The sequence below is a fragment of the Magnolia sinica genome, chromosome 17, assembly GCF_029962835.1.
Source record: "Magnolia sinica isolate HGM2019 chromosome 17, MsV1, whole genome shotgun sequence".
In the NCBI taxonomy this organism is placed as follows: domain Eukaryota; kingdom Viridiplantae; phylum Streptophyta; class Magnoliopsida; order Magnoliales; family Magnoliaceae; genus Magnolia; species Magnolia sinica.
The window spans coordinates 62017258-62032824 of NC_080589.1; the positions used below are offsets into that span (position 1 = coordinate 62017258).

General features: G+C 40.0%; 1 protein-coding gene across 11 annotated transcripts; it reads left to right on the top strand.

The window, feature by feature from the left end:
- Window positions 1–216: 216 nt before the first annotated feature.
- Window positions 217–15133, top strand: LOC131230347 (transcription factor EMB1444). Of its 11 annotated transcripts, none has more exons than XM_058226226.1 (12): window positions 217–1543; window positions 3787–3957; window positions 4153–4237; window positions 4405–4446; window positions 4583–4642; window positions 9398–9517; window positions 9602–9640; window positions 9725–10819; window positions 10925–11059; window positions 12621–12761; window positions 12852–12977; window positions 14525–15133. In XM_058226226.1, the coding sequence occupies exons 1-12, from the start codon at window positions 1437–1439 to the stop codon at window positions 14603–14605; spliced, it is 2202 nt and encodes a 733-aa protein (XP_058082209.1). In that variant the 5' UTR covers window positions 217–1436; the 3' UTR covers window positions 14606–15133. The 11 variants fall into 11 exon arrangements, 10 of the variants coding, with proteins under 10 accessions (XP_058082209.1, XP_058082210.1, XP_058082203.1 ...); XM_058226220.1 differs by having other exon boundaries at window positions 219–790; window positions 1124–1543; window positions 9602–10819; XM_058226222.1 differs by having other exon boundaries at window positions 219–790; window positions 1132–1543; window positions 9602–10819.
- The last annotated feature ends 434 nt before the right edge of the window (window positions 15134–15567 follow it).

Genomic DNA, 15567 nt, shown 5'->3' on the forward strand with positions numbered 1-15567 from the left:
CGTGCATAAAATCTTTTCGAAAGCAGGATCTTGCCTATCCAGATGGTGGCCACCAAAGAAAGGTTAGAAATGAAATGGTCAGCTGCCAGATTCAATTGCGAAATCCGACGGTTAGGATCGTTTTAAGAGTGTGAATGGAGGTGAACTATCACCGCGGCCCTTACCCGAGCGACCTCGTCCGTTCGTACTTCGTAGGGCCGCAGAAAAGTGAGAAAAAAATTCTAACGTACGCCGATGGCGTAAAATGCACCATGCTGACAGCTTGTATATATGAGTAGAATCGCATCCGATCGTTCTTCGAATTCTATTTGAAAAATCTGAGTTTGAACAGAGATCTCTCTTCTGTCTCTCTCAAACCCTAAGTTCCCTTCGATTTTTCTGCGATTTTGATAGTTTTCCGTGCGAAAATGACTGCAAAAGCAGTTCAGTTCTCCGACGCGCTCCTTGTTTCCGTATGTTTCTTTCGCCGCAACGCAAATCCAAGGCAGCAAAGATGCTGCCGCTCGAAAAGATCGTGAAAATCCGCGTCTCTCGAGCTCGAAAACTCTAGATCTGGTTGAAGATTCCCGTACCAGAAGTTCAGTCCTTGTTCTAGTCTTTCAATCCTATTCGAAATCGCCAATCTGTCTCGGAGAAGGATTCCGTTACAAAAGTCGTAGACTTATACGCGAAAACAGCATTCATTTCGAAATCTGAGGTCGAATTCTGAAAAACTGCGATTTTTATTCCAGCCAGTCTAGTCCGATTGTGTTGTAAGATCTGCGGAAATGCGATGCCTTCGAAATCTGAGGTGAAACTTTGTGTTTCTTCTTCGTAGTCCGCTTAAATGAGCTGATTTCAAAATCGGAGCTCGAATCTTCCAAAAATCTGTGATTTTTTTATTTCGAAAATCATTTATCGTCTTTGAATTTAGTTGTATTGAAGCTAAATAATCCTCGAGCTCTCTTAATACATTCCGATTCGGAGTAGAATCAGCTCCACTTCGTTCTTACAAAGCGTTAATGTGTTAGAATTCGGGATTTTGTCATTTTTCTATATGAAGGAATTTGAACCAACACAGCGGAGAAAATATCCGAGGATTTGCTTTTATTTGCTTGAATCTTACTCGGAATTTTATGGCCAGATGCCCAGATAAAGTACGTGGTGTAGGGATTTCCATAACTGCGGGTTCGGCTGTATAGGAAGTTTTCGGAGATTGCAAAATCCAGAAGCTAGGTTTTCTGGTTGTTGAGGGAGATAGAGGGAGATGGATCATTTGCTGCTTCCTACTGTAGGACCGCCAATAAAGAGGCGAGCTGGTTTGCGGAGGAAGCAGGCGGGGAGAGGATCTTACAGAGGCAGCTAAGGGATGGAAGTTGCGAGAATCGGGGTTGTTCTGAAGTTTGACACTGGTGAGGGTGGGGCAGTTGAGAGTTTGTTAGAGTTCTAGGGTTCAAATGGGGGAGGGGATGGGGGATCGCTTGCAGCAGATTCTCAGAAGCCTCTGTTTCAAGACACAGTGGAAATATGCGGTGTTTTGGAAGCTCAAACACAGGGCTCGCATGTAAGTTCAGTTCCATATTGATTTGTTTATTTATTCCAATTTTTGTAATAGTATCCTTGAATTTCTATGGTAAAGGTATCCATCTTCTTGATTTTATCCATCATACCGCCCAAAATTACTTCCACTGGACTGCTACCATATGTGAGGCCCGGCCTTAGTGATAAGACAATTGATCTAAGAAGCACCACGTTGAATTGCTCATAGGGAACAATTGAACCACATGAGAATCTAACAGGCAATTAATTGAGCTTTGGTTGTCGAGTGTGAACCATTGGCAGTTTGATTTCTGCTCTAAGTTTGGCTAACTAGATTGTCAATAGGTGTGCTTTTTTTTTGTGAACGATCCACAGTGGGTCCATTGGATTAAAGATTCTGATCACCATGGGTTGGGCCCCATGTATTATGGATGTGCCACAAGCTCCAATTTGAGGATGTCCTGTGAGTGACCTGCCTTAATAAATTGGATTAATGGATATTCACTTCTCTGCCTTTTTTCTTCACGTGTTTGTTGCTGATGTTTCAATTGCCCCTTGTTAACGTATGTCGGTCAAGTGGTAAGCACAATATATTATGCTTGCCTTGTTTGAGCCTTGTTTTTGTCTTGATATTTAACTCTTGACTTGGGGCTGATATGGATTGGTGTTGGGAATTCTTTAGCTCCAAGCTTTTAGATACTTTTAATTGCATAATACTCGGTATAAATATCACTGCATCTCTATTTTTGGTTTTAGTCACTCCATTTTGAAACTGTATAATTTTTATGATTGGAAGGTAAACCTGTTAGGATTCCTGGTCAATTAGGTTCTTTACATTAGTTATACACATTAGATATGTATAAATATCACGCATGTATGCGTGTCTATGTGTATCTGTACATGCACGTGTTTGTGCATGCATTCATGGTTGTGTTATTTTTATTGTTAAAAGCTCCACTCTGGTGCATCGTGTATTGAGGCATCTCAAGTTTCCTCTTATTCCATTCTATTGCATCTTCTATCAAGGCATATCTAGTGTCCCTCTAATTTTGTTATTTCTGCTGCCTTTCTTTCCTCTGTGTGCTATGATTCTTCCTATGCAATAAGCTTGTTACTTGTAAAAATAAACAAACAAAAGGAACACTCATTCATGGTTCTTATGATCGTTCTTTTATTTTGTTTGACTTTTTTTCTTTTTTTCATGAAAAAAAAAAAAAAAACCCAATCATGTTAACAATCTATGTTACTTTGATCTAGAGCTGTACGCGAGCCAAACCAAGTCGAGCTCGGCAGTTGGCACAGCTCGGCTGGGTTCGGCCAGCAGCCTATCCCAGATTGAGTTCGGCTCGGCTTTGTCCTCGAGCCTGACTGGCCAGCTCGGGTCAGCTCGAGCCAAGTTCGAGCTCGAGCTTTCAAGCTGAGTTTGAGTTCAAGCTTTCGAGTCGAGCGTTTTCTTTCTAGTTTTTATACGGGTGGGCCTTTTTTTATATTATATATAATATATTAATTAAGTTATAACTTGAGCCGAATCGAGCCGAGCCGAACCAAGTCAAGTTCAGGCTGAGCTTCGAGCCGAGTCAAGTAAAACTTAGGCCAGCTCGTGCTCGGCTCGAAATCCTTTCAAGCTTTAAAAATCAGCTCAGCTCGGCCCAAACCTAGTTTCGAGTCAAGCGGAGTTGAGCTTATCCGAGCCGAGCCAAGTGAGTTATCCAAGCTAGCTCGGTTTGTGTTCAGCTCGCTTTAGTTGGGTCCTTCAAAACTGGAGTAACCAAGTCGGATACTTGCATAAGGGTAAGGATATGAGATCCCGCTTTCTCAACACTTGAACGACTCCCCCAGAGTTGCTAGTCAGTTGATGGTACCGAATCCAGTTTTACTAGGATCTTGAACTCCAAGTTATCAATCATTTAGAATTTTTAGTGAATCTTGGCACTCGGGCAACAAATTCAACTTGCGATATTGTTAGGGTAGTATTGTAACATGATTATACTATACTCAGTGACCAATCCTTGCCATTTTTATCCTGAGAATTGGAATTTTGGATGTCGAGGATCTGCTCAACCAGATCCTTGCCATACTCATTACCCGAGCTTGTACTTGGGTAATGCGGTTTCCAACTAATGATCTTGAATAGAACCTGCCCGTCAATATTTAGGTCACTTTCTTCTTGACCTAAATTAAATAATTTAGGTCCTCTCTGCAATTAAATAATTTGGCTAAATTTCTTCTTGTTATTTCCTTTCTTATGCAGTTTGGTTATTATTTCAGGATGTTGACTTGGGAAGACGCTTATTATGATAATCATGAAGAACCTAATCCTTCTAACAGCACTGTCGCAAGCATTCTCTCTTCCGAAACCCATGACAGCCATCGTATGGGAGACCCACTTGGATTAGCTGTGGCAAAGATGTCGTACCTTGTGTATTCTCTTGGGGAAGGGTATGTCTTAGTTCTTGATTTGAGACAATACAAACTTGTATTTGACTGTATAAGGTGCTATGTTGGTTACTTTTGGCCTACAGTTTTTCACCGTAGTTGGCATGGGAATCATTATATAATGAATACGAGTGTCAGATGACACCTGAATCGTAGTTTCATCCTACAGAGCTTCCATATTAATGCTTTCTTGAGCAGGATCATCGGGCAAGTGGCATTTACTGGAAAACATCGGTGGATTTTTGCAGACGAACCTGCATCTAATTACTGGTCATCATCTGAGGTGAGCGACTATTCTTCTTCTTCTTCTTTGTGGATAACCAAGTAATCACCACTTGTGTTACATTTCTATCACAAGTAGATGTTAATTTATAATATGTTTTAGATCAATCGAAAATCACTCATCATTTTTATTTTTATTTTTTAAATTTAAATTCTTGTGATTCCCAGTATGCAGATGGATTGCAGGCTCAGTTCTCAGCTGGGATCAAGGTTTGCTTTCTAAGGAAACATATTTCCGTTTATGCCACTACGCATGTGTTTTAGCATGTCTTCTTTTGGTAGCATCAGTTTGATTGGTTATCTTGAGGGCATATGTTAATGAATGGACTTCACTTTCCTTCTGCAGACAATTGCTGTTGTAGCTGTTGTTCCATATGGTGTTGTTCAACTTGGATCCTTAAATTCGGTAAGCAGCATAAAATTTAAAATTACATTGTTGGTGCTTCTAAGCATCACCTGTAGGAACGTGAAACTTTTATTTGTCATTTCTAAGTATCACTTCTTCTCAATTTTCGTATTTATATGGGAAAACCTCTACTCAGTATTTGCTTTCTTCAACATGGAAGAATGGCCAGGCAAATGTTACAACTGGTGACTATGCCCTAACCGCTGCAGTTGCAAAGCTTCTGGATGGCCTTTCCATCTCAACCTGTTCCTCTAACAGCTATATTGCTTACTATTTTTTATTTTTTTTATTATCATCATCATCATCGTCATCGTCGTCCCAGCTATTTGGGATCAACTTTACAAATCTTGTTCACCTGTTAATCCTAAGGCTTTATCCATGGCAAAAGAACAAGCCTTCATATCCCTTTAACACCTTGACCCAAGTCCCTTTAGGTTGTTCTTTCATCATCTTTTCAGGTCCTTAAATCCTGATCAATATTTCTGCCCTTACTCAAGTTGTCCCCAATCTTCGATGCACATGATGGAACAATCGTAGCTTCCCTCTATCATTTGTCTCTTATAGGGAGGGACTACTCATAGTTTTCTTCGGATTACTTTATTGTTAATTCTATCCTTCCCAAACTTCCCACATTCATCTCAACATCCTTGTCTCTGCAACACTTATTCTTTAGTCATGCTGCCATGTAATTGCCCAGTACTCTGCTCCATGTAGCAATGCTGATCGAAACACTTCTAACCATTTTTATACTTTTAAATATGTTTTATATGATTCAATGCTAGATCACAAGCATCATAGCATCATTTGAATAGTTTAGATCTAGCTTGTATCAATTTAGAGTTACAATCTAAATAATATAGATTCAGATCATACTTACCATGTTTGCAATTTGGTTTTGTTTATGTTGGTTTGGATTATTGATTCGTTGGAGTCTTAGTAATACAATTTGCTTGGTTCTGTTTGTCATCTGTTTATTCAGTATGTGATGTACTAAGTTTGCAGGCTGATCCATTCAATTTATAGCATGTATTCTGTGATGTTGGAGGCTTGATTCATTGAAACAAACCTAGATTGAACATATCGAAGTTGAAATGTTGCCCAACCATGTGCTTAATCTTTAGATCTTTTTGGGCTCAGGCTTCTTGGTGAATTTAGGCCTGTTTTTTGGTGAAATTTAGCGAATTTATTCCCAAGTTTGGGTGAGTTTAGTAGCTGACGATTTGTGAATTGAATTCACCAAAATCATGGTAAGGTGAGCCAGTTCAGATTCTTCAGAATGAATCATGAGTCAGTTCAATTCGCTTGGCTAGGAGCACACAAAGGATTCCAGTGAATTCAGACTACCTTGCTCAACATCTAGGCCAATTGCACTCCGAGTGCACGCCCCCTTTTTCTTGTATCTACATTTTCAGCTCATTTGAAGATTCTGTGCAAGTTGGCTAACTTGTGCAAGCATGGACCCTGACTACTACTATGCTTCCAAGATTTCCACAAAAAGCACAAGATCTCAAAAACTCCTCCAAAAGTACAGAGCTGCTAGACGAAAGAATGAGGAATGGTTGGATATCATATAATGGAGGTTTCTTTCATAAAACCACAAGGAAATTGACCTACAATTTCCAGTTATATGGTTTTGAGAAGAAGGGGAAAGAGAGGGTTGTGAGTAGCAGTAGACTATGATGAAGAGCTTTACCCATTGTTACTGTGACACTCTTTTCAACTCAAACCTATCTACATTCTCAATTTTATTTCATGAAAGCTAATATAGAATCTGCAAAATGAGATATTTCCCAAATCCATTTTTCGCAACGTTTCCCAGATTCAGTTCTTAGGGGGTATTTGCTTCCAAGAGATGGAATTCTTCCACCTTGAAAACCAGTCCAGAAAGGGCCTCATTAAAATAGTGGCCCCATCGTGATGTATGTGACTTATCCACGCTGTCCATCCATTTTACCAGAACATTTTAGGGCATGAGCCAAAAAATGAAGCAGATCCAAAGCTCAAGTGGACCAAACCACAGGAAACAGCGGTCCATGTAATGTCCACTGTTGAAAGCTGTTTCGTTCCTTGGGCCCACAATGCGTTTATTTGTCATCTAACTCATTCACAAGGTCTCACAGACATGGGTTCGAGTCCTTACCTCAGTGGTAGACTCTGAGGAGTTTCAACATGAGGTCTTGGGTTTGATACCCATACGTGGTGAAATCCCACTACGGCGTGCGTGGGTGTGTGCGTCGGGTGCATGTATAAAAAATAAAAAAAATAAAAAAAAGGTCACACAGACATTGATAAAAGGAAAACACAAATATCAGCTTGATCCAAAACTTCTAGGGCCCTTAAGAACTTTTCAATGGTAGACATTCAATTCCCACTGTTTCCGGTGGTGTGGTCCACTCGAGCTGGAGCATATCAGGCTTTTGCCAGTCTTTTAAGTTAGATTTTCCCTCCAGATGGTGCAAACAGGTTGTGGAATTGTCTGCCCATGATACGTAAGCATCCTCTATTGACACCATTTCTTGTGTCTCCATGCATGATCTGATACTTTCTCAACATGATCCAGTACAATGCTGAGATACAAGGAAGAAATGAAAACAAGATGTAGAGAATAGCTCTTTGAGAAGTGCAGGAGTCAAGAAGAGGTCTTGTTTTGCAATGGAGGAAACCTCAGTTGTTGGTTGTATACCAGTACAAAGAAATTTCAAACCTAGACGAAGGAGAGGGTAAATGTTATATCAAATACAATTAAGCAAATTATAAATGATAAAAGTAGCATAAGTCACCGAGTAAACAGTTCTAGACCTCATAAAGAGCTAATGGTGAAACCATAAGAAGAACCCAACATGTCCCTTTAGAGCCTCCTTTAGAGCCTTCAACTTGTACAAACTCACTCCTAATCAGCATAGTTCTTGGTCTCCGCTACACATGACTAAATCATCTAAGTATACTCTCTCATCTTGTTACCTATTGACGCTACTCATAACTTCCCTTGAATGCATTCATTTCTAATTATATCCTTGTCTTGCCACTCATCCATTGTGGCATCCTCATTTCGGCTATACTCATCCTAAGGATATGATGTTCCATAACATTTTGTCCCGTAAAACATGGATGTTCTTATAGTCATATTACAAAGTTTCCTGTTCAATTTGAGTGGTACATGATGATGACAAAAAACTCTAGAGGCAGATCTCCATTTGTTATACCTCACTTGAATTTTATCGGCAACATCCTTCCCCAATCTCTCCAATCTCTCGATTCTCATGAATTATCGACCCAAGATATCAAAAGTGGTCATTTTGGGAAACTTCTTGGTCAACAATCTTTACTAATTCCTCATTCCTACTATTGTTAGTAAAATTGCACCCCATATAGTTTGTTTTATTCCAAATAATTTTGAATCCTTTAGATTGTAAAGCACCTCTCCATAAAGCACCTCTCCATAAACTTAGCTTTATGTTTATGCCATCTCTTGTCTCGTCAATCAAAACCATGTGATCTTGCAAACAATATACACCAGAGTATCTCTTCGTGTGAATACCTTGTTAAATCGGCCATAACCAATGCGAAAAGATATGTGCTCAATGTCAACACCCGGTACAAGCCTACTGTAATTGGGAACTCATTTGTGTTTGCACCTGTGGTCCTCACATTTGTTACTGTTCCCTTATTCATATCCTTAATCATGTTAATATGTCCTCTTGAAACTCCTTTCTCCCCCAACACCCTCCCGATTAACTCTCTAGGGCTCCTATCATAAGCTTTCTCTAACTCAATGGAGATAATGTGGAGATCTTTTTTCTACTTTTTTTTTTCCACCTATATTTCTTCATCAATTGTCTTAGTTGGAAAATAGCTTCAATGGTAAACCTTCCTAGCATGAAACCAAACTGATTTTGTAATGGATGTGTCTCATGCGTTAGTCTTTACTCAATCCCTTTCCTAAAGTTCCATACTATGGCTCATAAGTTCATTCCCACGGTAGTCAGTGCATCTTAGGATGTCTCCTTTATTCTTATAAATAGGTACCATGGTACTTTTGCTCCATTCGACTAGCATTTTCTTCGATCTTTGTTAAGAAGTCGATAGTAAACAAGTCAAAATGAAAGTTCATGAAGAAATTTGTAAGTGACTCTACCAAGTTTATTCAAACATTAAAAAGCTTGATATTTTGTGTTTTGCTCAACCCTGTCTCTTTATTTTTTTTCCTTTACTGACGAGTCAATACAACTCCCCTAGTTGATAAAAGCTTGATGATTTTTCCCCCCAAGACTATTGGGGTTTTCTAGGATTTTGAAGTTTAAATATTCCAAGTTACATGTGTTACTTGATCTGGGAGTTGATGGAATTGAGCTCCCATGCTTTGTGAGTATTCCATTGCACATTAATTAGCATGTGCACCATTTCATATATGGACGTTTACATCAATTCCCCGAATGTTAAGGGCCTGATCACAAGTATCTTTCTTTCTTTTCTTTTCTTTTTTTATCCGAAAGGGTTTTGTGTCCAAAGCTATTGAACCATTTTCTGAGCTGTTCCTCTCGTCACTCATTTGAGATGAAATTGATAGTGCTAACCCATCTGATACAATTGTTACTGCCTTTGCCCTGCTTGCATTCTTATTCAATAAACATGAATTCAGGTGTTTGAACATGCATATATGTTGCATAAGTGGCACTATTTCTTGAAGCGGTTTGCTAGTAGTCGAGTGAAGCTAATTTCATAATTTTGTTTCTCTGCCCTTTGTGTGGAGAACAGGTTGTTGAGGATTTGAAGCTAGTGAGTCATATCAAACATGTATTTGGTTTGCTTCATAATTCCTTGGCATCATTTAGTTCCATTTCCGTACAACATACTCAGAAGAACATCCTTAATATGGTAGGTTACTTAATCTTCAAACTCATGCTATTTGAAAAGACATTTCTTTACTAGGAGCTGATGTAGCTCTATTTCAAAACCCAGTCAGCAGATTTCAATGATTGCCTACACAAACTTGATCTAGTAAGCAACAAAAGCCGTGTTCTTCAGCCTTACTCATTGCCTTCACTTGGAAATTATGACAACCTCTCGCAATCTGTTCTTCAGATGCGTGGCTTCCACCAACGAAATGCAGCCCAAGTTGCTGATGAACGTTTGGCAGTTGATTTACCAGCGGTTAGAGCAAATGGGAGTGTTGAGTCACTCAGATTGAGATCTGGTAACGTCACTTCAGAGTTTCAGAAACAGGAACAGTTGAAAGTATTCAATAATAAGAAGTCTGGAGAGATGAATACCAGTGGTGGCATGGAAATAGGTTTAGGCACGGAGGGTAAATTTGGGTTATCCTCGTGCAACGTTTATTCAGAGAATGCACTTTTAAATAATTTTGGGCTACCGGTTGACACATGTACAGTTGACCATCCTTGCTTGCCATCTGTCCCCGACTTTGCAAATCGTGAGAGGATTAATTTAGATGGAATTGGTTTTCTTCAGGATGAGGCACTGCAAGTACCTCAATCATTGGAAATGCAGCTAGGATATGAATCAGAAAAGAAATCAATGATTCCAATGACAGAAAGTAGCAATGACCTTGCAAAAGCTCCCTTAATGTTCTCTGCTGGCTGCGAGCTACATGAAGCCCTTGGGTCAGCTTTCAAGAAAGAGGAAGATGCTGGTATTTGGAGTGAAGCAGGAGAGACAGAGGTTGAAGACCTTGTTAAAGCCCCAGATGAGGCAGTCAGTAGCTTGTTTAGTGGGTCAGAACATCTTCTTGAAGCAGTGGTAGCCAATGCTTGCGCTGGTGCTAGCAACATAACAAGTGAAAACTCGTTGTGTAAATCTGGATGGTCATCACTGTTGACAACCGAAAATTCACTTCAGACACCAGACCATATTAAGCATGGGGGCAGTTCAGCAGGTGGTCAAGCACAGACATCATCTTTCTTGGCTGAAGATGGTACACATCAAAGCATGGGTTCTGTTGGGCGTTGTGCAGAATCTTTTGTTTTGAAGTCTCCAAAAGAGACATCATCAATGACTCCAAGTGCTTGTAGCGGGCTATCCGAGAGGCAGACGGAGCCATCAAAAGTTAACAGAAAGAGGGCTAGACCTGGTGAAAGTTGTAGACCACGGCCCAGGGACAGACAGCTGATCCAAGATCGCGTCAAGGAACTACGAGAGATTGTGCCCAATGGGTCCAAGGTAAGTCTCCCATTACTATTCTTCCTTATTAGTTTTTGTATACTGATGTTTATTCATGCTTTTACCATGTAATTCACTGAAACTGTGGATGTGATTGTTATGCAGTGCAGCATTGATGCATTATTGGAGCGCACAATCAAGCACATGATCTTTCTACAAAGTGTTACTAGCCATGCTGACAAGTTAAAGAGATGTGCAGAATCAAAGGTATGCGTTGGAAGTTATTTTCCCGATCCAAAGGTTATAGCAATCCTGCATGGTCTTGGACTTCATTTAGTGGTACGGACCCATTAGGAACTATTAGGAACTTCCCAGTTTATGGTAGATGGGATGTTTTTCACTCAAATACGTGATTGGGTTATCTCATTTTGAGAGGAAAAACCATGAATGCTCGAACCAGCTTAAAACAGTTCCCATTTCCCAAGCCGCCCCAATTGCTGAAGGTTGAACCAATCTTGATTCCGAGTAACTTCCAAACCGGCACTAAAGAACCCTTATGAAAGTTGAATCATTTGTTTGGAACATTAGTAACCATTCAGTCACGGAAAGATCAATATTTAGAGAGGATCTAGATAGATAGCTGACCTTGTAATTGATACTACATTGAAGAAGAGGGAGAGTTTAGAGAACCAAAATATCTCTCCCCATATAGAATTCCAGTTGTAAAGGTTACTCCGGATGCTGCTAGAATGCCCTTCTAGTTAAAGGCAACAGCTAGGGACAGGTCTAAACTACTAGGGTAGGGTGGGAATTTGTTTCCCAGTAGTTTGGACGCGGCTGATTTCCATTAGCAATTGAGAAGAAGATAACTTTGTAATTTCATTTGGTATGATTCGACTCACCATGGATGGACCATGCCCCAAAAATTGCTGAGATTAAATTATCCTATTTGGGACTTTCTCGAGTTGAATGTAGATTCTTCGTAGCTGTCATTTGGTGGTCGTATATTAATATGTTAGAATTATGACTGTCTAGGGTCAGTTTCTTCTCTGGTACCGGCAGACCCCAATGCTGACTCTTGTATGGGATTTGGATTCAGATCACATTGGGTTTAGATCTTGGTAACATATGACAGTAACCTGATCTGAATCAGATTGCTTCTGATCCTGGTTTCAGATTCTCGTTGATTGTAATCAACCTGTGCAATAGTCCGGATCCTTACTCTTGCTCCGGTGGTAGACTCTTAGGAGTTTCAACACCCGGTCAAGGGTTCGAGTATCCATGGTGGTGAAATCCCACTACGGCGTGAGTGTGTGGGGGTGTGTGTGCGTGTGTAAAATAAAAATAAAAAACCTGTGCAATAGTCTACTAGACAGTGCTGGATTGTAATCAACCTATGTAATAGTCTATTACATTGTGTCTGTGAGAGTTTTGTGCTCTCATTGCCGGTCTCAAGCCCGGATAAAGGAGGGTTGGTGCCAGGTTGGCAGCCGGCAACAGACTTGTGCCCTAACTTTCATCATGAATCCGAATCCTTGATAGAGTGGAATGGAGGAACACAATTCATGTAGCTGACCCCAATTAATTGGGACAAGGCTTAGATGATGATGATGATGATGATGTCCATTTGGGTAATTGGGTCTGAGCTTCAACTTAGACTTGAGTCTAATCTCCTATTGAGGAAACTCTTGGAGCACAGTCCATCCATGGTGAGGCCAACTGACCATTGGTGTGAATCACCAAATCACCCTTATACAAAATCAAAGCCATCCAGCATACTGCACATGGTCGAGGATCATGTAATTCCTCTTCATCTAATCTCATTTTTTGATATCTCACATATTAGATTCTTAATCTTCAGCTTTGTGGCAACGGAAGTCATTTAGTAAGGACCTGCAGTCAAGACCGTGGTGCAAGCTGGGCTCTAGAGGTGGGAAGCCAGTTCAAAGCTTCCCCTATAGTAGTGGAAAATCTAAACATGAATGGGCAGATGCTAGTTGAGGTTTGTGACTTCATCGAGAGCAATGGAACCATTAGTCATTTTCCTTTTCCCTCTTTTCTATGAATAATCCTATTCTGGTCAACTGTGTAGATGTTGTGCGAGGATTGCAGCCTTTTTCTTGAGATAGCTGAGGTAATTAGAGGCTTGGGTTTTACCATCTTAAAAGGTGTAACAGAATCCCGTGAGGAGAAGACATGGGCATGCTTTGTTGTTGAGGTGAGGATTCTTACTGGAAAAACACACACACACACACACACACACACAGTAATATGCTTCTCTTCATTTCTAAATAGTGCTTTCCTAGCCCTTGTTTCCCAAGAAAAAACTCCTATTTATGAAAATCAGTTAGAACTCTTCTAGATTTATTTATTTTTGCTTGTCACCATTAATCCACATATCCTTGATTCAAAATCAGGTTTAAAAAATCACAAATCACCCCTAAAAAAAAAAAAAAAAACTAACAAAAAAAAATCAATTTCTATCATGTGGAACACTTCTCAACATCATCTGAAGATGTTGCCCGAATGGATGCTGATATCAGCTCCTGGCCCCATGATTGCATTTTTGAACAACATAAGATCACCAACTATAACTTGCTGTCCAAAATCAGAGATAGCACAGTTAGGTGCATAACTAACCTAATTTCAAGTTCAGAGGCTCCAGAAAAGCCTCTGATCATAATTGGCTCTGATACCATTGAAGCAGAAATTGATAGAAAAAACTGTAGTTTCACTGAAAAGAGTCCTAAGGCACACATGCATAATTACCACCAATAGACATAAACTCTATAAATCAGACTGATAAGACTATCTTTATAAACATATAGCATGTCATGTGAACATCAGCAACTAGTTTATTATTCATCATGGCCCACACTTGCTCCTGATCTACCAGAAACAGTGACCAATAAGACCTGAACTGTTAGACCCGACCTAACCCGCTGGGTTGAAGAGTCTAGGCCAGAGATGCGATGGGCTGATGCAAGCCAATTGACGTTGTAATTACCCCCAACAATATTCACAAGTTGTTTTGTAGTCCATTTGGTTCATTCTAGGTTCAAAATAACTAGTAGTTTAGAGCATAGTTCAAAACCCCAAAAACTCCACTTGATGTCCATCCGGGTTGGGTTGACTCAACCCGACCCGATTTGATATTTAATAATTGAAAATTAAAAATCTACTAAATAATATCAAAAATAGTTATGTCGCCTAATAATATAAAATAAGAAAATAGAGAAACAGTAGCTACATAGCTTGCTAGTTTACAGTGCCTGTACATACCAAAAAGGTTGCAAGTTGGATTCTCAACCTTCTCCATTTTTAATTTTATTAAGAACCAGCCCTGGAAAGGCAATTGTCTTGGCTCGAGCGACCATGAGTTCGGTCGACTTGACTGAGTTAGCGAGTTGACTCAATGAGTCTCCTCAAATCAGGGCCAGTCAATCTGAGACGAAGTTCCCTATGACTTGGCTCAAAATCGTGCCAAGTCAAGTTGACTCAGTCAAGTTTTGGGTTGATTCAGCAAGTTTTAGTAGTATGGTTTAGAGTTCAGAACCGAGGTAGCTTTCATTGTTGAGTCTCAGGAAGGGGATTCAGTAGCTGCAGCTGAATAATTTTTCTCCGCTCTTGGAATGACCATGAGTCAAAGGACAGCCTTACATGTGATAATAAATTGGGACTGTTAAAAAATAATTAAATAGCAATATGGTCAATCTCCTGTTCTATCACTTAATCTCATGGAAATCCTTGAATTGATTCTTGCAGGGAAGGGGAAATGATGGCTTGCAGAGGATGGATATATTGTGGTCACTCATGCAGTTACAACAATCAAAGACGAGCATCTGATGGGGCTCCTGGTGGCTACAAGCATGTGCCCTCTATTAAATGCTCTGAGTCGGCTTATTAGTCCTGACCGTGATTGGCGTTTCAGGCTCATGCATGGCTCCTCCCTCGGTTGTAGATGTTTCATTTTTCTTTTGCTCCATTGTGGGCCTTTATTCGAATGTTTGGGTATGATTTTTTGTTAGTGTGATGATGATTTGGCAGATGTCCTCTTCATTGTTTGAGAAGAAGCTTTGAAATGTTGGGTGTTCTTTTCTATTAGGGTTTTGGCATATAGCCTCCTGAAGGGGGGAGGCGTTTGTTATAAATTAAAAAATAATACTACTACTAATCTATGCTTTTTGGTTCTTAAGTCACCACCACCTCGTCGCTCAAAAGCCATGCTTGAAGAATTGAAAACACTACTCACACATCTCAGTCAAGTCGGTTGACTCAACAAAACTCGATGGCACACAACCTAACTTACGAAGACTCTATTTATGAACATCGAATATTAAATCTTATGGAGTCTAGTGAAATCAGCTTTCCAAATCTCTCTTCTTCTTCTTCTTCTTCTTCTTTTTTTCTTTTTTTTTTCTTTTTTTTTTTTTGTGTTTTTAACCCAAACTTGGGGGGTTGAACCTTAGGTTGAGCTCGAGCCCAACCTAAAGTTTGGTTTGAGGTTAGGATGGGCTTTGTGTTCTGGATTGGTAATTGGCTAGGTTCAGTCAAGTGTAGGGTGTCCACACCCATGCCCACCAATGCATGTTGCACCCCAACCTCTACTGGATATGGACTGCCTACTGAGTAAACTCTTGTGTGGGATATGTCTCATCCGTTTTACTATCTCATTTTAGGGCATGAGCCCAAAATTGGAGAGTGGATTAGGTGCGGCCCGACATTACCCAAGATAGTGTGGCCTTTACCATAGAGCCTGCCTTGATTTATATATTCTATATGCTTGCCGTCCATCTGTTATCCAGATC

Excerpts from the sequence above, each read along its gene's own strand:
- LOC131230347 (XM_058226220.1), top strand. The coding sequence starts at position 1,437 with ATGGGGGAGGGGATGGGGGATCGCTTGCAGCAGATTCTCAGAAGCCTC. Across the intron at positions 4,238-4,404 it reads ATTACTGGTCATCATCTGAG|TATGCAGATGGATTGCAGGC; the intron begins GTGAGCGACTAT and ends TGTGATTCCCAG. Across the intron at positions 9,518-9,601 it reads AGAAGAACATCCTTAATATG|TCAGCAGATTTCAATGATTG; the intron begins GTAGGTTACTTA and ends TTCAAAACCCAG.